General features: G+C 36.5%; 2 protein-coding genes across 2 annotated transcripts; both read right to left on the bottom strand.

The window, feature by feature from the left end:
- Window positions 1–5,232: 5,232 nt before the first annotated feature.
- On the bottom strand, window positions 5,233–10,040 carry LOC306860415 (bridging integrator 2-like). Its single transcript, XM_079402117.1, has 13 exons — window positions 9,886–10,040; window positions 9,139–9,219; window positions 9,004–9,058; window positions 8,819–8,913; window positions 8,288–8,383; window positions 8,080–8,187; window positions 7,789–7,874; window positions 7,626–7,701; window positions 7,459–7,541; window positions 7,254–7,358; window positions 6,486–6,948; window positions 5,715–5,781; window positions 5,233–5,594 (listed from the first exon to the last, which is right to left on the bottom strand). Exons 1-12 carry the CDS (start codon window positions 9,976–9,978, stop codon window positions 5,725–5,727), a joined length of 1,398 nt encoding a protein of 465 aa, XP_079258243.1. The 5' UTR covers window positions 9,979–10,040; the 3' UTR covers window positions 5,233–5,594; window positions 5,715–5,724.
- A 4,678-nt stretch (window positions 10,041–14,718) lies between these two features.
- Window positions 14,719–22,758, bottom strand: LOC306860655 (rac GTPase-activating protein 1-like). Its single transcript, XM_079402464.1, has 17 exons — window positions 22,631–22,758; window positions 22,026–22,116; window positions 21,741–21,943; window positions 21,512–21,654; window positions 20,256–20,325; window positions 20,012–20,065; window positions 19,850–19,927; window positions 19,449–19,566; window positions 18,860–19,011; window positions 18,356–18,520; window positions 18,152–18,247; window positions 17,875–18,073; window positions 17,331–17,436; window positions 16,465–16,597; window positions 16,232–16,361; window positions 15,983–16,094; window positions 14,719–15,899 (listed from the first exon to the last, which is right to left on the bottom strand). Exons 2-17 carry the CDS (start codon window positions 22,108–22,110, stop codon window positions 15,824–15,826), a joined length of 1,920 nt encoding a protein of 639 aa, XP_079258590.1. The 5' UTR covers window positions 22,111–22,116; window positions 22,631–22,758; the 3' UTR covers window positions 14,719–15,823.
- Between the last annotated feature and the right edge of the window lie 57 nt (window positions 22,759–22,815).

Genomic DNA, 22,815 nt, shown 5'->3' on the forward strand with positions numbered 1-22,815 from the left:
TATGAACCTTCTTGTTTCTGCTGAAGCAGCGAGTTTAGAGTTTGTTTTTAGTGAACTATAAACTATATACAAACGTATAAAAACTTGACAGCAAAAAAATGATTGTCCCAGTAACTTTACCATACGAAAACCGATAGTGAGCTTATTGACCTCATGAATAAACAACTTTTTACTTTGGCTTATCCTCCCAACATAAAACTCGACCTAGCAGTATCCCTTCAACTAAACATTCTTTCATACAGCACAGACTAGTGGTTTATGTCCCATATATCTTGCACATACACCTCTCTACATAGACTATTTAGATGTCTGCAGCAGTCCATGCGTATTGATCATGGGTTAAATCCCTCTGATGCTAAGCAGTTCAGATGAAGTATTCCTTCTTGTTTTCAGTGACGGTTTCATTGTAGACCTGGTCAGGGTCCACTCCTGGAGCAGGTTCACCTGCGGTTCTGTAAACACCCTTACTGTGGCACAGGTATCTGTACAGCAGGAACCCACAGACAACAAGGGTCAGCAGGATCAGGGCAATTACCACTAAAAGAGAAAAGAAAAATCATTTTAAACAGCCAGAAATATGCAATAAATCAAACAAAGTAAATGGTACTCTTCAAGGTTACACTTTATTTTGATGGTCCGCTTTACTATACATAACTTTGCAACTACACATCACCTAACTCTCATTATAGTATTAGTAGACTGTAGTTATTTACAGTTAATATAATGTCTGTTAAAGAGCCATCAAAATAAGGTGTTATCAGATATTAAGCAAAGACAGTCTACTAGAACTATAATGCTATAATTTTTAGTAAAAAAAAAAAAAAAAGAACCATTAAAGAATGTGTTAACCAAAAAAATAATAAAATATATAATAATACAAATATATTAAAACCTTTTAAAAATAATAATAATAAAGGTATTCTGAAAGTAGAGGCTTTGGAATGAATCTATAAATATAATTAAAATCACATGATTTAAAAAAAAAAAAAAAAAAGTCTTCCTAATTTGGAAATCAAACTTGTGCATGTTTCATATGGCATTATAAACAAATACACAATTGATATGAAATAATACATGTAATTGATATAATAAAGTATCATTTACACAATCCAACCTGACAGATAATGGCAAAACAACTCAGCAAAATAATTCAATTATTGATATATAATAAATAGACTATTAATAAAAAGTTTTAACTTTTGTTTTTAGGAAATGAATACCTTTATTCAGCAAGGATGCATTCAATTGATCAAAAGTAACAGCAAAGATATAAAATGTTATAAAATATTTCTATTTCAAATAATGCTGTTCTTTTGCACTTTCTATTCATCAAAGAACTATGAAAAAATACGTTTATTGTGGTTTACATAATATGTAGTTTTCAACATTGATAAGAAATGTTTCGGCAAAATCAGCATATTAATGATTTCTGAAGGATTATGTGACACTGAAGAGTACTGGTTGTTGAATATTCAGCTTTGCAATGACAGGAATAAATTACTTTTCAAATATATTAAAATAGAAAACAGTTATTTTAATAATAATGGTAATAATATTTCACAATATTACTGTTTTTACTGTATTTTTGTATGTCTTTCAAAAGAAAATCTTACATGACAATATATAAAATTGGTCACAAGCCCAAATCTGGAAGTTGTACATGACGAATGACCCAAACCAGACCCAAAGGCTTGAGGTTTGAGTCAGGTGGCAAACCTCTAATATGTAATATTATCATGACACCTGCTGGCAAACACTGTGTATACTGTGTACCTATCACCACTAAAGCATTCTAGGATTGTCCAAGTCATTAAGGTAATACACTAGAAGTCAATTACCTCCAATGACAGTCGTGTCTGTTTGCGATGGAGCTGCAGTTGTTGATGCAACATCTATCCCTGAGGAAAAAAGAACACAACACTGAAGATGACACAAAACCTGTATGTCAAGATTACATGCACTAAATGTGGAATTACAACCATTTCCAGCTCGAGAAACTGCTCAGCATTGTTGAAGAGTAATCAGATTAATAATCAATGCAACATGGCACTGTGTTAGGCATTAACTGTGCATAGATTTTATTTAAAGCTTAAGTATTGCCTCTAATAAAACATTTCTAGACCCAAATGAGGTCAGGCTAGACTCGTGTACAAATATTAAGTAAGCAAAATAAATAGTGCTAGTGCCAAGATTATGTTATACTAGCCTATTACAATGTTCAGATTCATTGTTTGATATGAGTGAGTGACACCTGAAGCCTGTGAGGGAAACTTTTAATGCTCTTCAAGCAGTTTGCTCTTTATATTACAAGACAAGATGTAGAACTTACCGGTAGGTGCAATGCTAGTCATGGTGAAAGTCATAATTGTATTAAAACAGATACCTATATGGAGCAAAATAAACAGTGTTGAGTCATTTCAACATGAAAAATTATAGTTCCAACTGTGACTTTATAAATATGTGCTTTCTGTAACAGACGAAGACTTGTTCGGTAAACTTCGGTTAAAACATTAACTAAATGTGGACAAGCATCACTGGGATGTGAGACAGATATACTGCTCAACCTGTACAGTTTGTGTCCCACTGAGGCCTATTGGTGTTGTTTGACGAGAGGGACACTTATATGTGGGTGGAGGAATAGGAAATTGTGTATTAAATGTTCAGGGACTTAAATATCATTCTGACTTTTAGAAATGTTACATCTTGACTTTTTGAAAGACAAGTACTATTCAAAGACTTATGTCAACCTGCTTTTTAAAATATTTATATAGCTATACATCACAGGTTAAGGGTCATTCTATAAAACGGGTGCTATTTCTAATCTGATATGGCCATTTTTTAAACATTGTGTTATTATAAATTGTATTATTAATTGCACATAATTGCTATTTCAAGCTAAATTAATGGTGTAGTTCACTCAAAAAAGAAAAGCTCCTGAAAATTTGCTCACCCTCAGGCCATCAAAGATGTAGATGAGCTTTTTTAACGTTAAATATATCTTAATGATGGATTTGTTTCTTACAAGCATGCAGCTTTTTGATTTACAAGACTTTAATTGAAGTCGTGTGGATTATTGTGGTGTTTTTATCAGCTGTTTGGACTCTCATTCTGACGGCACCCATTCACTGCAACAACCTCATCAACATCTCGGTGAGTCAATTTTCAGCAAATTTTGTATTTTCGGTCAACTGTTTCTGTAATGCTTTTTTATACATTTTAGACCACAATTAAGCTTGTTTTGAAATTAAACAGTTTTAAACTTTATATTGACGTTAAACATGTTCAAAATCATATTAAAAAAGCTTTCCTGTAGCTCAAATAGTAGAGCATGGCGCTAGCAACGTCTTGGGTTCGATTCCCAGAGAAAGCAAGAGCTGATAAAATGTAAAAACTGTAACTTGAATGCAATGTAAGTTGCTTTGGATAAAAGCGTCTGCTAAATGCAAAAAGAGAATTTAATGCTGATTTTGGTTTATTACACAAAATCATAGTAATGTGATTGACAAGCATACAACAAAAAATACATTATTACTTCACTTGTTGAAAGGATGTCATTATGACAAACTATTTTATTTATTGAATTACTATTTGAAAAATGCTAAATTATGTTCCCCATAACATGGGGACACAAGTATTTTTAATAATACGTAAATTAAAATCTAAAAAAATACAGAGATGTTATTATTATATATTACATTTACAACGACTATATATAATAGGATAAAATGCTAGTTTGAAGAAGTTGGATACACGTCAGATAAGGCATGATGAAAGACAAAGATTTTCTTTTTTTTTAATGCTGTGGTAAGGGGAAAATGTCAATATTAATATACATTAAATGTTTGCATTAGCTTTTCATTATTTAACTCATTTACCCACTTAATGCATATAATGTACACAAACCTGTCTATGACACAAAAGCACCCGTTTTGTCTATTGAGCCATAAAGTTATAAATAAAATGCTGTGGCAGCAGTCATATGTCTCACTTCCTAAACTGAATCAACTTTCCTTCTGACAAATCTCGTAGGGTTAAAACACAAAGCTCATTTTTAATGTTTCTCATTGTGATGTAGCCAGTATAGCTCACCTCTAGAGGTGCTGGGTCCCCAAATAACGTTACACAAAGAAACGATTGTTTGTTTGTTTGCTTGTAGTAGGGTCAACCTAAAACTGTAATCCTCACGATTCCGTTGATTTGATTTGATTTATAGTAGTCGGAAATCCCCTCTCACACTGTGAATGATCAAAGAGCTGTAAAACTCATTATCAGCTGTTCAGACATTTGAAAGATCCACTTCCAGCCCAACATGAACAAAAAAACGTACCTGCTTGAGTGTCAAAGTCGCGGATAAACTACTTTTAATTGAAGATGCAGATCACTATTATCAAAGTTTCAACTTCAGACCGAGAAATCATGAAAAGTAAGCAGCGTTCAAGCCAAAGCAGAACAGTGTGAAGCCACCACAACCCATCTAGTGACGGAATCGTTTACTTGATTCGGATCTTTTAAGTGAATCGGTTGAATGAACTGGTTCACAAATCCAGTCTGAACGATCCGTTCTGAGCGGTTTTCGAGTCAATAGCCCTAAAACGATTTATTCGGACACAACTGTTGTCATGATAAACCTGGATTTTGAAAAGCACTGGAAAAAGGTTTACAACTTGATGTATGGCAGTTTTATCAACGCACTAACAAACAGCTAGATGTAAAATAAATGTCGTTTTATTCATTTATTTTTACTATTTTATTAAAACATGTAAAAACGTTTTGTGACTAAATATATATTTAGGCCTAATGTAAATGCAAAAAAAAAAGTTGAGTTATTAAATTATTTTATGAGATATATCATAGCTCAACAAACTGAACTGGGGCACATGACATAAAATAAAAATAAAAAATGATAATAAACTACATTTTTCATTTCATACGTTTCATTACGGCCAGATGACGTAATTGACGCAAAGAATCATTTAATCCTTCCTTGGAACAGTTCGAAAGAGTCGATTCTCTGAAACGAGTGACTTCCCTTCGCGTTCACGAGCGTTTCCTCCAGCCCGCTCCCGCGAAGAATCAAACAATGGTCGCGTTCCACGAAATGACTAATATTAACCAACAACCACCACCCTAAAGCATGCTAGACTAACCTCTGAAAAAAAGAAAGGTGATTTTGATCATTAGTTCAATTGCTTATAAGTGCGTGACGGAAAAAAGGTCAAATAATAGGCAACTGAGTGGCAAGTACATTTTTATTAATGTATTTAATTATGGATGATTGTCAAGTAGCCTACGTTATAAACATTTGTTCCTTTGATCAATTAGATACATGTATGTCATATAGGCTATTGAGTTATGTATCTAAAAACATTAAAATCCTTAAGGAAGACCACCACATACAGTGAATCAGACAATCCATGAAAGTGATTATATTCTAAAAGAATCTGTTCTTGAATTAAAACCCAGAATTTAAATATTTCTCTGAAAAAACATATCTCAAAAGATCAAGCATGAAAAAAAAACACGAGAGAGTGCAGTATTTTACATCCTCAGTTAGGTCCGATTCCAGTGTATTGCCAATAAACAGTGCGCCTTTTCTGTAAACAGATATGAAATTTAAATGAAAAACACATTAAGCCATCTACTCATAGTGGATTAAATGAAACACATGAGCACAACGTGAGTGTGAGTTGGAAGTGCTCTCAAATTATGCTGACCTTTTGTCTGCTATTTAGGGGCCTCTGTTGTCGCTCCCTCCTTCACCTCTCCTGACGGACGGTCACCCTTGAAAAACAGGTCAAACAAATAAAAAGTTACATTTAAGAATGAACATAATGGTTATGTTCAGAAAGAAATACTTACTGGACACTGCAGTATACTATCTATCTACTATATTTTTCAAACAGTAGGAAGCACATAAAACAGTAGGAATTGACTGCGAATGAAAAGTTGTTTATATGTTACTGTTACAACAGATTTCAATTTCAAATAAATGGTGTTTTTTGATCTTTCTATTCATCAAAGAATCCTAAAAGAAAAAATGTAACATTGTTTCCACAAAAATATTAAGCAGTGCAAATTATTTCAACATCGATTGTAATAAAAAAATGTTTCTTGAACATCAAATCAGCATATTATAATGATGTCTGAAGGATCATGGTGACAATGAAGACTGGAGTAATTATGAAAATTCAGCTTTGCCATCACATAAATAAATTACAGTTTAAAATATATTAAAATAGAAAACATTTTTTAATGTAATTATTATTATTATTATTTTACAATATTGCTGTTTTTACTGTATTTTTAATCAAATAAATGCAACCTTGGGGAGTATAAGAGACTATAAAACATTTAAAAAATCTTAATTATTCCAAACTTTTAAGTGTAACGACAAACAGTAGTGAATGTTTTTAAAAGACGTCTCTCTCTCTCTCTATCATATGCACTTATGTATTGTATAATGTTTACACCTTTACAGAACTCACATTGTTTGAAGCCTCAGGTTGTTCCATATCTGATTTAATGTCATGAGCTATTCCATTCTCCACACCTGAAGGCCCATCGCCCCCTACCATCTCAGGTGATTTTTGATCTTTGATCTTGGAGCTTTCAGTGATATTTGAGTTTGGTTTCAGTTCACTCTCATCACTGTCCTCTTCAGAAGACTCCTCCTCGCATGGCGTCTCTTGATCTGAGGACTCCTTCTTTTTGGCTTTCTTGTCTTCCTCCACTGGTTTATCTTCAGAGGAGCTGGTGTTATCCAGTTGTGGCTCATGGGGCGAGGTACCTTCCTCTGTAAAATAATCTAGTCTTGTAGGGCTGCCTTTTGCATCTTTGGCACCAGAGACGTTGGCATAAAGGGGTTGAGAGCTGGTGGGGCTGGTCTGCTTAGGGCTGTATGACCCATATGCTGGTCTGTCAGACCTAAAACTGGACGAGTTGTCTCTCCTGTAATAGAAAATATACAGAGAAATATGTTAGTTTGAATCTTATAGGATATATCCTAAGAAAGCTATATCACATTATTATTATTATATTGGCCAAAATAGATTGAATTAAACAAATACACATACAACTACTAGTAATTTTGTGTAATTTTAGACTTTTGATTTAAAATTTTAGAGTAACTCATTGCTTGAACCATAAATGGCAACACTTTGTTATTAATCATGCACATTCACCAGCAGATGGCATTAGTTCCCAACTTTTAAATCTACAAGGCAACGAGAGAAACTGTGAATGATGATTTTTACCTTAGAGATCCCCTGGTGTTGTAACTTGTGTGGAAATCATAAAAGCTTTTAAGTGATCTAGGGGACAACGTGTCTCTAAATGACCTTCTCTTCAAGGAACCAGCACTTAAAAGGAAAACAAAAAGAGTGATTTGGTAAAATAAAGTATTATACTACTGATATTTCAATAAAAATATATGGAAGAACAGACTATAAAGCCTTATACCGGTTGAAGTTCTTCACAACAAAGCTCTTGTCTGGATACTGGGTGCTCAGCTCTTTCATCACAGTCTGTAGAACGTCATTGTTCTTGACGACAAAACAGAAAAATTACCTCAGGTAGTTGCAGAGGAATCACTTTTCCAAGTATTTTATTTAAATCATTTGGTTTACCTTGGTAAGTTCCTTGTAGAAGATGTCTCTGAGGTTGCAACTGGCTTGGAAGACTGTGACATAGCATCCAATGCGACTACAGAATGCAGAACAAATAGAAATTAATTAAGGTAATGGACATTAAGATTTAAACCATCTGTGTAATATTTAAAAAAAAAATCACCTGTCAAATAAAAGAGGCAGTTCCATCTTCATCTCCCTGTTCATGTCCTCAAATATCACCTTGGCTGCATTCATCTCATCCTCTGCCTATAAAAACAACAGCACCAAGGGAAATCTTATACATTTGGTCTTCATTAAATCTGAATCATGTCAATATGTTGCTATAATGTCATGTTTGATAGAAAAGAACATGCATGGGAGGTTGTAACGTATCAGTAAGCCCATGAACAAGCTTACTGAGTGAGTGCTTCTCTATGTCAGGCAGAATATTCTGAAACATATCATATAATACCTTTCCAATTTTTATATCATCCTTCTTTTTAGCATTCTGCAGCCCTGTCAGGTGATGGCGAGCAGAATCATAGTCTACAAGTTTCCTGTTTCGCTTAGCCACCTTTTCCTGAATCATAAAAAAAAATAGTTTTCAAACTACATTTTAAAAAATGATTGAAAGCTTTGTGCAAGGTGCATTTGCCAGTATGTGAGGCAGCCGTTATTACCCTGACATCTGGAAACTGGCTCATGTAAGACTCCATTGTGATTAATGCCTGATCACGCAGCTTGTCCTCATAATCTTTCCACAGAAGGTCTTCTCCCTTTGGAACACAGAGAGACACATTTGTATTAATATAGGTAATTATAATTTAAGTGTGTGTGTACTTGTGTATGCTACATTGTGAGGACCAAATGCACCCCCCCCCCACAAGGATAGTAAAACCTGAATTTTTTGACATGTGGACTATTTTTGTATTAAAAATAGTAAATGATGTTTTTCTGAAAGTGTAACAATGCAAACAGGTTTTCTGTAAGGGGTTGGTTTAGTGATAGAAAGAAACATTTGGTCAGTATAAAAGTAATAGAAGCCTATGGAAAGTCTCCACAGTGTGTGTGTGTGTGTGTGTGTGTGTGTATATATATCATCACTATTGACAAATGCACAATGAACATATACTTTGCCTGTGAAATTTCCTGTCCTACACTCTAAAGTTACCTTTTCTGTTTTTCTATTCTTACAGGTCTCTGAGACTAACCTCCACAACTGCCCCAAGATCCTCTGCGCCGTCCCACTTATCATCATAGGCATCAAACAGGGACTGAAACAGTCGCCCTGAGGCATCCCTGATTACTGTTAAACACACAAGAAAAATAAAGCATGTCAGTAATCCAGTTCATAAGAAGCCGATCTCCTTTATGAGTCTGATAGTAAAGAGCCAACCTGTGACAGCGTTGAGGTACGCTTTAAGGTCCTTGTATATTCTGTATCCATCATTCTGCAAAGGAGATCACAAGGACATATTAGGCAATCTTTTGATCTTCAAAGCAGTTACTTTGTTTTCCATAGCAGATGTACCTGCTGGCATTGGAGGTTCATCACACACTGCTCAAAATGTTCATCTTTGGTCTCCTCAGATTTGCCAATCTTCTGCAAAACCTGCAAAGGCATCACATATTACATACCTGACAGCCATGACAAGGGGATTCTCAAACTATACTGACAGCACTGCAATGAATGTTACACCTGAGCCTTAAAATATTGATAAGTGCACACTGGCGAAGAAAAAAGCTTCCTATCAGGCTGTAGATAGAACTATTCAGCTGACTTCTCCAATAGACAGAGTGAGATTATAAAATATGAAAGACTTAAACCAGGGGTGTCCAGTCCTGTTCCTGGAGATCTACCTGCAGAGTTCAGCTCTAACCCTGCCTAAACATACTTATAGTGCTCCTGATACTCTTAATTACCCGCTTCAGTTGTGTTTGATCAGTTCAGTTGGAGCTGAAGTTTCCAGGAACAGGACTGGACACCCCTGGTTTAAACAGTCTTGGTAGGTGAAGATAGAAAAGTAAATGCCTTGGTAGTCAAATAAAATACAATTGTGGCAATAAAGGAGACTGTTCAGCAGAGAAGGAAGCTGCTTGTTTACATTGGCTCTTGTCCATGGAGTAGATAAAGCAACTTGTGTCAGCTACTCCCATGTCATGTGACTGGATCAATTATTGGATGAAAATAACACTAAAGTGTCTGTGCTCTCAAACAGGAAAACTTTGGAAATCACATTGACGCTCTTGACAGTGTTTTATGATTCCAGCCACGTACCTTCTCCTGTGCTCTATTGAATTTTTTCTGCACCCGTTTAGCAAGCACATTTGCCCCTCCTTTCGAGCTGATGCTGGCCTTGCTCTCTGCCATGTTCTCCACTCGATTTCTTTTTGAATAATGTTTTGATAGACCCTCAAATTACCTGGCCAGCCCTGGAAAATAAAAGGAACATTTTTAAAGCAAACGACTTGGTGTCTTTACATACGTCTGTATTCTGTCCAAACACACCTTCTTCCACAGTCATAAGTCATAAAGTTCTTATCTTTCCAGGTCATGATTTAAGCATTGTGGCGGGCGGCCCCTGAGTCATATTTTATAGTGAATGGTTATGTAAGGGCCCACTTGTGGAGAATGTTGAAATTAGGCTTATATTATAGTGCACTTTTCATCCATTTTTCAAACCATTTATCCTATGCAGGGTCACAGTGATGCTAGAGTCATATATTTTATTATATTATGACTCAACATGGAACTGAATTGAGCTGAATAATGACAATATTGCTTTCTGTAGGGCTGCCCTTCAGCTGAAATTGAAAAATGGATGAATTTTGCAACATTAACATTGTTATTTTCCTATTTATTTCTGAGAAGCTTCTTCCAAACAATCTATATTGAAAAAAAATCACTATATAAATAACTGTAATGAGTTAAGAAGCTGAACTTTGCATGTTTTCTGTACTGTTCTATTCTATTTTATATCACACAATGAAGATTCAACTTATTCTGTTCCATTTCCCTTTTCTTTTCTGAATCAAATAAGTGGAAGTAAAATTTTGCATTTGTTCTATTTTCTATTATGGGCTTTGTACATTCATTTCTTTTCTCTATGTGACATAAAAAGCATTAGATATTTTCAAACTACATTTCCCATAAGCCACAGTACATACAGAAGCAGCATTGGCCACTCCTCTTCCTCACAAATGTGGATTTTTGTACTTTGCTCTGATTTTTTTGAATGAACTCAGGTTTGTAGCATCGCTGCTTCTTCAGGACCTGCTGGACATGATCATGGGAAGCGTGTTGGTCAAGTGTGCTGTCACAGACCTGGCCATTCAGTGGGTCGGGTGGGCACTAGCGTCCGCTTTCAAAACGGAAAAGTTTTACGACTTTGCAGGTAAATGATTTATCCAAAAGGCGTAGTCGCGCGATATTGATATAGTAATATTTTCTCTATTGCTTTCGTCGGATTTGTATCGTTTATGCAGTATGCGCACATAAAAGTGGGTTTTCGCCTGAAACATTGCAGTTGTTTTGTTGCGTTGCAACCCATGCATCTTGTTTTTTTTTTTTGTTGTTTAACGTGAAAAAATATGTTGTTATCAAATTGTATTACGAGACAGCGGTTATCTAAACTACATATTAACCACTATAAATACGTCTCCACCCACAAGGCATAATCGTAAACGATCCCTGTACCCATATTTCGACAACCCGGCCTCTCAACCAATCAGATTAAGTTACCTACAGAGTAGCCGTCGTATAATTGGCCAAACTACAGATAGAGGCGGGATTTGTCAGAAAACTAGTGGAAAAAAGAACGACTGTAAAACTTGGATATGATCTTAGATATAAATTAGCACATGAGCAAAACTATATGCTATGTTAATCTGTATAAACAGATTGGCACAAACCTCGAAACTAAGGTATATGTAAACGGAAACATACATTTTAAACACAAACCTCTGTAATATTTAAATAATTAAAATTAAAATGCATTATAACAATTTCAAAACAGCTTGTTTTACATAAACAGTTTAACAATGCATATATTAATTTTAACAGCTATAGTGATTAGCAATTTATGCTTGGCAAGTAGAAAGTAATCACAACTTGCGGGTTTGAAGATATGAGAATTATCCATGAGGATTTGAGGAGTATCCATGTGATTCAAAGTATTCCTACATATAAAATAGTTCCTACTCACCTGTCAGCATTCAATTTGCATTCCTTTTCAGTGGAGTACAAATATCATCCAATCATTTCAGTCTTTCAAACCCAGGTCCCTGCTATTCCCTCTTTCTTTCTCTCTGAGAAGTGTACTCTTGAGAATCCTTGAACTTTGCTACCAATTGTCTTTAGGTTCACTGGTAAAATATTCAGTGAACACGCCTCACTTTTAAAATAGACGGATACAGGTCACAGCTGCTCTGCCCATATCTGGCAGGATATTGAATGTCTTATCAGTTTAACTACAAATTAATTTTGTTGTTTTGTAGGATCTGGTACCTTCATATTGCTGGCTCATCTGAGTCGTATATGGGGTGGAAATGGCCACTTTAGACAGAACGTACAAACTGGACTTGTCACTGCCTGGGGTCTGAGGTAGGTAGATAGATAGATAGATAGATAGATAGATAGATAGATAGATAGATAGATAGATAGATAGATAGATAGATAGATAGATAGATAGATAGATAGATAGATAGATAGATAGTAAAAGTGATCAATAAAGTAAAAGACAGGTCTATTTATTGGAGTCTTGTGGCTTTAACAGCATTAATAAAAGTGAAGTCAGTCCAGCTTCATGTTGTATTAATGTATCCATTAAGGTCTGGTTAATAAGTCAATAAATAACAGATTGGGCCTTGTCCTGCAGGCTCGGGACATTTCTCTTTCTTAGAATCCTAAAGGAAGGACAAGACCGGCGATTTAACAATGTCAGAGACAGCCCTGGGACATTCTTTGTGTACTGGAGCATGCAAGGTATTTCAACTACTGCTATTGATTATTTGCATGGTTATGGTTAATTGATGGCTGCAGTGGGCCATTTGTGGTCAGTCTTTATACATCATTCTAAAATAGAGTCACAGCAAACAAACTTATTATATTATATTTTACGTATTATGAATCACAAGTAAAATCAGCTGTTTTTTTTTCTACTTATTCTATACTGTTCTATTCTGTCTCATAATGATCATGTGAATGAATGAATAAGGCATTTATCTCATATATCTCAATTCTATTCTATTTGAAAATCCTATTCCAGTATTAGGATTTACACTAAGAACAACTAAGAAAGTCACTTTACTAAACCCTGAATAAAAGGCTGCCATCAAAATTAAACTTGCTTCTCATTTTTTCTAGCTTTGTGGGTCTTTATTACCCTGTTGCCCACCCTAATTCTAAACAGTGAGAGTAGAGATGAGCCCTTGGGCCCACGTGACTATATTGGCTGGGGAATATGGGGGCTGGGTTTTGCTACACAGGCCATTGCCGACCAGCAGAAGTGGAATTTTAGGAGTGATCCAGATAACGCTGTGAGTAATAATTTACACTGATAATAGTAACTTGATAAGACTACTCTTAAGTCATATAACTTATATCATAAAAGAGATATTTTAACATAATAGTATAAATTTTATAAGGCCTGTGCTGTAAAAGATAATGCATTGGATCAAACTGGCTGTTCTTAACCCTCAGATTGTTCTCGACCATTTTAGTTTTTTATGTTGTACCTTTTTAGGAATACTAGAAAACTGCATATTTTTTCACATGGGTTAAACATACAGAAATTATATGTGAACCATTTGTTGGTTGGTTTGTTTGAACATCCTAGCCAGCCTAAAGCAGGTACTTTGGTTTAACCAGAAGTGTTTGTTTGGGGCGGGGCTATCTGCTGTCCAACCAATAGTAGACAGGGGAAGTGATGCAGAAATTACACACTTCACTTTTAAATAAATATTTTGAATTTAGCTTCAAGAAATCCTGACCTGAGTGCTTTTTAATTTGCATATGACATTTTAATTAATGTTAAGGCATTAATCATATAAGCCTACGTGCGTTCACAGGGAAAGTTTATTCATCATGGACTGTGGGCATACAGCAGACACCCAAACTATCTGGGGGAGATCCTGCAATGGTCGGGCCTGTTCCTGTCTGCTTCCTCCGTCATGCATGGACCTCAGTACCTCAGTGCGCTTTCTCCTCTCTTTGTCTGGTTCTTACTGAGACACGTTAGTGGGATCCCCATCCTTGAGAAACAAGCTATGAAGAAGTGGGGCACAGATCCTGCTTGCCAGAACTACATCAAGAACACACCCCTCCTATGGCCCTTCCCCAAATTTAAAGAATGAAGCATTATTAACAGAACTTGCAGTAATTTTTCAGGCTGACAAATGAAAATTGAGAGCTCCTGTGAATGTCTTGATCTATATACACAATAGTGTAGTAGTTTAGGGAATAGTTCAGCCAAAAATTAAAAATTGCTGAATATTTACACATCCTCAGGCCATCCATGATGTAGCGGGGTATTTATTTTTTTCAGATAAGAGGACTTTTTCACCAGAGAAAGCAATATTAGGGAGAGATTATTCTTATTTTAGCCAAAATGAATGTTTTGAAGTTAAAATGAATCAAACACAGCTTTTCGCTTTACAATGTTAAATGACTGGAGTCATGTGGATTACTTGTGAATTTTTAATAAGCTGTTTAGACTCTTATTCTGACGGCACCCATTCACAGTTTATGCTAAATTTCTCAAAATCTGTTCTGATAAAGAAAAACTAAAAATCTACATCTTGGCTGACTTGATCCAAATTTACATTTTTGCGTAAATAAATATCTACATAGATGTCCTTGTTCCTGGTTATAGTTGTTCATTATAACAATTTCAGTACACCTAGTTACTTTGCAGTTGTAACATACAAGGACTTTCTTCAAGAAATCTATCAATACTTGTCTTTTTCCATTAATTCAACTACCCAGTCTTATATTCTGGCACTCTTTGTGCCTCAGTGAGTTTCTATTGTATTTTAAATGTGAACATTTAAGTCTCGCCACTTCAGTATAACTCTAAACCCCAATGCAATGTGTTAAAAGACAGACACAAAGGACTTGCAATAAATGAATGTATTTTACAAACAGCACAAGTCTTACAAAATATCATACCACTCAAATTGAAATCAACTTCAATGTTCAACACAGTAAACAATTGCCCTTTTAAAACAATGAAAGCTTGACAGTTCAGTGCTGCACAACTACTGGTCCAGAAAACGTTGCACCACTGAAAGGAAAATGACTAATTGTATACGGTAAAGAGTGTCCAACCAGTATCATCTTTTATAAATTGAACGAGGTACACTAGATCCTTCAAAATCAGTCAATTCTCCCAGAGAATTGTTTTTCTACTGTAAATACGGTATGAACTCAATAAATTGAGCCAAAACTGCATAAAGACATAAATCAATGCCATAGTGAAAGTCTAAAAGAATTCTGGCCATGTTCATTTATGATCAAAACCAATTATGAAGCTGAAAGACAAAATGCCCAATCAAAACAACCAATAGGGTTTTCGCATACAAATTGCATAGAATTATCTAAATGTTCTTATCTTGAACCTCTTGATGCACAAATCTTAGACGTATAGTGTATCTTAAACAACAAATGTATAATTTAAGTTTAGCATCAGCAGCATTATCTTAAATTCTGTATTAAACCTACTGGCTGTAAAATCTAAGCTTGAATGTGTTTAAAAACAGCTTACACTCTATAGAAAAACCTGATAGTCACTACAGCCTTGAACCCTCTAAGAGATTGAGATTTTGCTTGTCGTTCCATGTAAAACACACAATATACAAGCAACACACAGATTATACTATATACAAATATCGCATACAGCATAACCTTTTTTGTTCTAGATGCTACAACTAAGTTCAGGTTTCTTAATAAAGAACTCCCAAACGGATGCAGATTCTGTTGTTAGTAGAGGATTCAGTGACTGATGGAAGTGTTAATATCAGCCCATCGCTTTGGTTGTGAGAATGTTAACAGTACATTAAAATACAAATGTTAATACAAAACTCGACAGATAAAAAGAGTACTGTTAATATGGTTCAAATTGATGGACAAACCAGACATAATATGCAAGTAGGATAATGTAATATTGCAGCTGTTTCCCAAAGAAAAGAAAAACTCTCAGCCTTGAGGAGCTTCAGGGCTACTTCAGGAGAGGAGAGGCGAAGAAGTGCCCCTGGCGAGGGACGCTGACTGCAGCTCTGCTCCTGCTAGAAAACCTGAAAACAGGATGGATGTTCATAATGGTTAGTTCACTTCTACTCAAACAACACTGGTAAAACGTGGTAGGATTCAAACATACTTTGGAGTGATTGCATTGAGAGTTGCGTTCTTCATGCGCTGGGAGAGAGAGCTGGAAGATGGGGTCTTGCTCATCTGCTGGTCAGGAGTCGTAATGGGCCCAAACATACTTGCTACAGGACAAAAAAAAAAAAAAGCATGTTATAGAAAAAAAACAAACAAAAAAAAACACACACACTGAATTCAAGATCAAGTGATGTTATGAAACAACCAAAAGTTTTTTTTAAGTGCTTGGCTATGAAAATTATACTTTTCTGATCAGGAGTTGCATGGACATTGGAGTTCTCAATGATCATGTGATCACTGCGACCCTGGTCGTTGTTGCTGATCATAAACCGACTCCAGTACTCCACAGGCAGACACAAGAGACGCTCAACCACCTGTGAAGGAGAGAGGGGGGAAAAAAAGCTTGGTGAAAAACTGGGCCAAAACACTAAAAAGGTGCACTTTTGCACAGCCCAGACCCCAATTAAGATCGCTTACTTTAGGCTGTCGTTTTGTGTCCTGCAGGATGGTCATTGGATCTGGGTCAGGCACGGCATGACCCAAAATTGTGGGCCCAAATACCCGAGCCAGATTGGTTATGTCCATCCTTGTATCTTTGCTCTGGGCCACCCTGTGCACATGATGGAAATAATACTTAAATATAATAGTCTCATTATATGGAAATAATACATTTCACAGCCTAAAAACTGCCGCCCTAGACAAGTGTCAAAAATGAAATATCCAAACATAGCTTTTTGTGTGTGTGTGTGTGTGTAAATTTAGTGTATATGGACTGATTACATCAACCCATACAAATCACTTTTATTGATTGGTAAATGTCTGCAACATAGTTCCTTTATTAGATCCTCGTGTTATATTGCATATAATTGCTGTTAAAAAGGAGAAAATACAAAACATTTGGAGGAAAGAAAAAGTGTATCCAAGATTGATGGCATACAAATCTGAAAAGAATTGTGCAACTATTATTGAGGTTTTGTTTGTCGAGGAAATAATGCCAGTCAAATACATTTTAACAGTTGAATAGATGCTGATGTCTACAGCACCACAAATAAATGAAAACTACAAAACTGTAACACCATTTCAAGAGTATAAATATCATACTTAAAGCTAAAGTAATACTTAAAAATATGCATTTAGATTTACACCCTCCAGTACAACATCCCCTTAAGGCACTGATGTTTTTAACAAACTGCTCTAGATGCTTTAAACCTGAAATATTCTTTTATTGTCACAGATGTAAGTGTAATCTGGTAAGAAACACATTTGGTTTTCATAATTAGTATTAGCAAGTGGCACCAGGAATAAAGCAGACAGTAGAATCAGAGACATTGTGTGCTGTTTACCTCTGCAAATGGATGACGAGGAAGGCTAGAGTGTCTCTGTTGGGCTGTGGAAGATCACTGATGTTCTGATACATAAAGGCGATGCTGTTATCATCATCGGACAGCTCTATGAGGAGAGAAAAAAAAAAAAAGTGTAAAAATTTACATTCATAATGTTACAAGACGTCTATTTCAAATAAATGCTGTTCTTTTCAACTTTCAGTTCAAAGAATCCCATGTCTATGTATCTTGGTTTCCAAAAAATAAAAACAATTAAGCAGCACAATTGTTTTAAACATTAATATTAGAAGGATTTCTGAAGGATCATGTGACACTGAAGACTGGAGTAATGGTGCTGAACATTCAGCTTCGCCATCACATGAATAAATTATATTTAAAAACATTCAAATAAAAAAAAGTTAGTTTAAACAGTAATACTTTTCCACAATATTACTGTAGTTTTGATCAAATACTGTAAATGCAGCATTGGCTAATCTAAAAGACTTCGAAAAAATCTGACCAACCCCATACTTTTGAAGAGTGGTGTACATTCAGACAGACTAACCAGCAGCATCCATGAAGGCACGGTTGAGGCGGAAGGTCAGCAGGGGTTCTTTGAGGTTCCTCAGGAAGTCCTTGAGAAGACCAGTGATGGCATGGATATCTTCCACCTTGCTGAGCAAGGGAACGGTCTTCCCACGCAGGAACTTCTCTTTCAGGTCCTTGACCACTCGATCAGAGCCAGACACTCGGTACAGACCAGTCTATCAAAGCAATATGCAGGTTTTATGCAGGACTGGTCTAGTCTAGTATTAAAGATTTCAGCATCTTTATTGTCTTACCTCATGCAGGCCTCTCTGCTCAATCTCATTAACGCAATGCACCACTAGCGAAGGAATCATGGGAGAGGAGGTGGACACATAATTTGCTAGGATGCCCTATCGAAAAAAAGAAGAAGAAAAAAAACCCCACACCAGAAGCAATCAGTGAATAAGGTATGCTTTAAGGTATGCTTATACTCAAGCTGGATGATAAAGATTTGTCACCTCCTCGAATTTCACTGGAGTCCCAGTCACGGTTGTAATGCAGGGCAGAGGGCAGCGCTCACGACACTCGGGGTGGGCCACCACACGGCAGTCCCGGCACTTTAGAGAGATCTTCCCAAATTTGATCCTCTTACCACATGGTACACAAGACTCTGGCTTGATCACCTAAGAAAAAAAATAAAAATCACAAGAGCCAGGCAGATATGAGCTGTGAGGGCTAAAAACAGATAATTACATTGACTATAATTGGTGTGATATAGTTGTATTGCTTTGAAAACTTTACTTGGTGTGTACATCACAACACTGAAGAAAGATCTGTCACTACTTCCTTTTTGTGACTTTAAAGAAGAGATTTTAGATTTAAGAGATTAAATTATTTAACAGTTCACTAATGTCGGTTGCAGATGCAGGCAAATAAATTAAATAATTTGTGAATATTCGTAAATTATCTTTTTAATAAGTGTTTAAAACTACAAAAGATTAGTATGCAGCAGCACATCATACCGTTTTGGAGACAAACTCATGCAGACGGACACCTCCGTTGCCCTGGGGAGTGCTGGGCTCTGCCTTGATCTCTCCATTGGGCTGACTGGGCTGCTTGAACACATCCATAGACTGAACAGAGTCGGTGTCAGCAGTGTCCCACTCCACAGCAGCTGAAGAACAAAGCAGAGAGAAGCACTGCTCACTACTGCAGAATACTTAAACAGAAATGCAAAAGGCTCAGGGTGTGAGAAATGATCAGGAAAAACATACCATACAAAACAGCCCTCTCATAAAAAAAATATATATAAAGAGTACCAGGCTGGAGTCTCAACAAGGGGTCAATTTAAAACACCCCCGAGCCCTGCAAACCACGTTTAAATTATTAAAAATATTCATCTTTGATCCTGTTTGATAAAACAACGCATATTTATGATACTGCAACCACATATCATGACTCACTGCGGAGCTTGTTGGTAATACAGCAGCCTGCACATTATTATTCAGTCAATAAGAAAATCTCATAATCAATGACTCATGCAAATATTCTCTCGCTCTGCACTGTGCCCCCTCTCGAATGACAATAATAAATTTAGTAAAGTGGGTTTACCAGTTTTTCGGCGGCTCCGGGTCCAGTAAGGAACAGCCTCCACTGTGGTGACAGCTTCAATGGGTCCGCCATCAGCGGGCACCGTCACGGTGGTCTTAGCCACCAGAGACTCATTACCCTGAGAAAACGTGATTCGAATTGTCAAACAATTTCTAGCTGATTACACATTCAACTAAAATATGGTGGTATTAACAGGACATTAACAGCATACAGACATTAAAATCAACCAGGGAATAGCTTGTTGGCTCTCACAATGTCAAGAGAAGACAAAACCTTCCAATATTCACACTGCTATGGGTTGTAAGGACTGGAAACATTTTACTTGTAATGACTAAAGCAAAGCCCTGCAGGGAGCCTTTAAACTGAAGAGTCATTCTTGTGCTTATGTAACCCGCTCTTACTTTCTCAGAGGTACGGCCGGTGGAACGGGACCTCTTGGCAGCAGCAGGGGGGCCTTCTGTGTGGTTTCGGGAGGAGCGCTGCATTGAGACAGATTAAATTATCAGATATTGATTGAAATTTGGAGGGAATTGGATTAAAAAGGGCTTTGTTGGGAAGCTTACTCTCTTTTGCCGTTTCTTGAGATGAACAGTCCTTATTGCAGAAGAGTCCCAGTCCTTTTTTCAAAGAAAAGTTAATTTAAAAATAAATTACTGCAACAACAAAACTCAATCAATAAAAGATGAGAATCTAACAAAATTAAAATGTTGAATTCAATTTTATTTTTTGTGTTTCACTTTCTCCGTCGGGTTTGAGACGGGAATACAAATAAGAATATTGTTTTTAATATTCAAGGAAAAGACATACCAAAGAATCATCAGTTTTATCATAACTGATGTCTGACAAGATAGAGGCTGATTCATCAATGGTGGTCAGTCTAGTTGAGTGTGTGGAAAAAACAAAATGAAGGTAAGACAATTCAATCGTGAAAACCAGCTCTTTTGTCTTATGACATTCATGTAATTATCTCATATGATGCCATTTTAAAGATCATTATTTTGTGTATTTGGTGGAACAGAATATGTTGACATGCTTTAATGTTCGAAAAACACATTATTTTTCAAATACTATACATTATTGTAGTTCCTCGTCGGTTTCTACAAAGCCTCTCCTTCCAACAAGTGCTGTCTGCTCTGATTGGCCAACTGACCCAGTGCATTGTGATTGGCCGAACACCACAAGCACGCGTCAGAAATGTAACGCCCCTTACCATAATCGTGAGCTTCGGCTTTCAAGTTTTACCATCAGTTCAAGCCCGAAAGGGGAACGGAGTCGCGTGACAGACACAGTAATGATGCTCGTATGTATTTGCACACAAGCTGCGGTTAGGACGATTTCTGACAGGTTGTACACTCTGCTGTGATGTGGCCCTGTTCCCCTCACACACACAATACATTATGTGCAAAACTCCACATTTGAACAGTGAATAGCAAATACTTGAACTAATAACAAAACATACTTACAGTCACTGATTCAGAAGCGCCAGATTGTCATAGCAAAGTCGGAAACGGACAAATCTTAACCAATGATTCCTAATTGCATCTACTTTCGGAAGGCCAAATAAAGTGCTTTCGCTTTCGCATAGAAACACACAGCGTCTCCCATTACTGAAACCACGCCTTCTTTCTTTGCGTGAACATTTGGGCGGCATATTTCCACATCGTGACATTGACATGTGGGGGCGTGTTTGAATGAGCCGTTTTAGGGGGGCGTGGACGAGTCTTAACTTTATAAAGAATATCTGTTTGGGTTTGAGACTTTAGTCTTTGCAACTTTAGGGATCTCATCTATGCACAATCAGCTTGCAACAATCCAAAGAGAAAGGAAAACGTGAAATCGCATCATATGACCCCTTTAAATTTTACAATGGGGTCCCCTTACAAAAGATGTTCATATTTGGGTCGTCCGTGGCATCTAAAAGATTGAAAAACCCTGGTCTAATGTTTTATGATTCCAATCAAATCCTGAGAGATTTCTTAAAGAATTACCAGGTTTTCTCAGAAATCCATCATATTACAGACGTAAAATAGGTTTATAATGTGGTTTCATGTTCATTCTCTTACCGTCGGCTAGTGTTGAGGTTTGCAGGATTCTGGGAACGGGCGTTCAGAAAGGCCAGAGCTGAGCGTTGCTCCTCATTTAACTGGATGGTGTTACTGGAGCCTTCAGACACCAGCAGCTCCCGGATGAGTTGGATCTGACGGTCCTGCAGTACAAGAAAACGTCTGGGTTTAACCTAAATTCAGAAAACAGGTCTAAAGCACAAGAACATGCAAAAACAAGCCTACAAACCAGTTTTGCACAGTCAGCCTCAGCTTTCTGTCTCCGACGGATCTCCACATCTACTTGGTTGCGGGCATGTTTGAGCTTGACCTCCAGAGCTCCTCGCTCCGTCTCAGCCTTGGTGACCACCTCCTTACACGCATTCAGCTCCTGCTCGAGTCTCAGCCATTTACGACGGCTGTCCTCAAAGTTCAACACCATCTGAATGAACTCTGACAAAGACATAAAGAATGGCAGTGAATATTTAGTGTCTGTGTTTTATTTCAAAATTTTCAAACCACAACAAGTACTTACGAGGCTCAATGCTTTCATTGAGAACATCAGCTTGTGTCCGCAGGCTTTCAAAAATGCTGTGAAGATTGATCACAGCAGTCTCCATGTCCTCCTGGATTGCAGAAAAAGTGTGTAACTTAAGTTATACCATTTCATATAAGGTAGATTTATTTTACTTCTAGTGATATCGGTATATTATTTGAAGATGGTAACTTATACTGTTTACTGGCGGGGGCAAATAATAAATATGAATATGTATATATATGTATGTATGTATAAAACATAATAATAATAGTAGTAGCAGCAGTAGTACTACAAAAAAATCTTAAAGTAAAAATGCATAATAAAGTGACTGTTAAATATTAATAACTTAAGTGTACTAAACAAACAATAATGCTAAACCACAATAATGCTAATAAATACAGTATCAAACTCGTTTTTTGCTGGGATTATGAGGTTAAAATTGTAGATAACATAAGGTCTCCAGCATTTAAATCACGATATGATCAATGATGAACAATAGAAATAACGTTACAGTAAAACAATAGCATGGGTCTTACAAACGACTCGCCATTAAGAACAAACACTAATACATTTAAAGCATGTCACCAGATATTTTAACTTACGGATTCGTGTAAACGCCCAGCCTTGTGTTTGAAACGATATGATTCAAAATTATAACTTGAAAAGAGATTTTTCCCCAGGGACAACAGCACCGCACCGGTTTGTTCAACCAGGTTTACCCAGATAACGTTAGCATAGAGTTACGTTTCAAATTTACCCGCCAGCCAATCAACGCCGGCCGGGCGTG

This window comes from Barbus barbus (assembly GCF_936440315.1).
Source record: "Barbus barbus genome assembly, chromosome: 41".
Classification (NCBI taxonomy): domain Eukaryota; kingdom Metazoa; phylum Chordata; class Actinopteri; order Cypriniformes; family Cyprinidae; genus Barbus; species Barbus barbus.

Excerpts from the sequence above, each read along its gene's own strand:
- LOC306860415 (XM_079402117.1), bottom strand. The coding sequence starts at position 9,978 with ATGGCAGAGAGCAAGGCCAGCATCAGCTCGAAAGGAGGGGCAAATGTG. Across the intron at positions 9,059-9,138 it reads TGAACCTCCAATGCCAGCAG|AATGATGGATACAGAATATA; the intron begins GTACATCTGCTA and ends TCTCCTTTGCAG. Across the intron at positions 7,875-8,079 it reads ATGATATAAAAATTGGAAAG|GCAGAGGATGAGATGAATGC; the intron begins GTATTATATGAT and ends TTGTTTTTATAG.
- LOC306860655 (XM_079402464.1), bottom strand. The coding sequence starts at position 22,110 with ATGGAGACTGCTGTGATCAATCTTCACAGCATTTTTGAAAGCCTGCGG. Across the intron at positions 21,655-21,740 it reads AGGCTGACTGTGCAAAACTG|GACCGTCAGATCCAACTCAT; the intron begins GTTTGTAGGCTT and ends CTTGTACTGCAG. Across the intron at positions 17,437-17,874 it reads TGCCTTCATGGATGCTGCTG|AGCTGTCCGATGATGATAAC; the intron begins GTTAGTCTGTCT and ends CTCTCCTCATAG.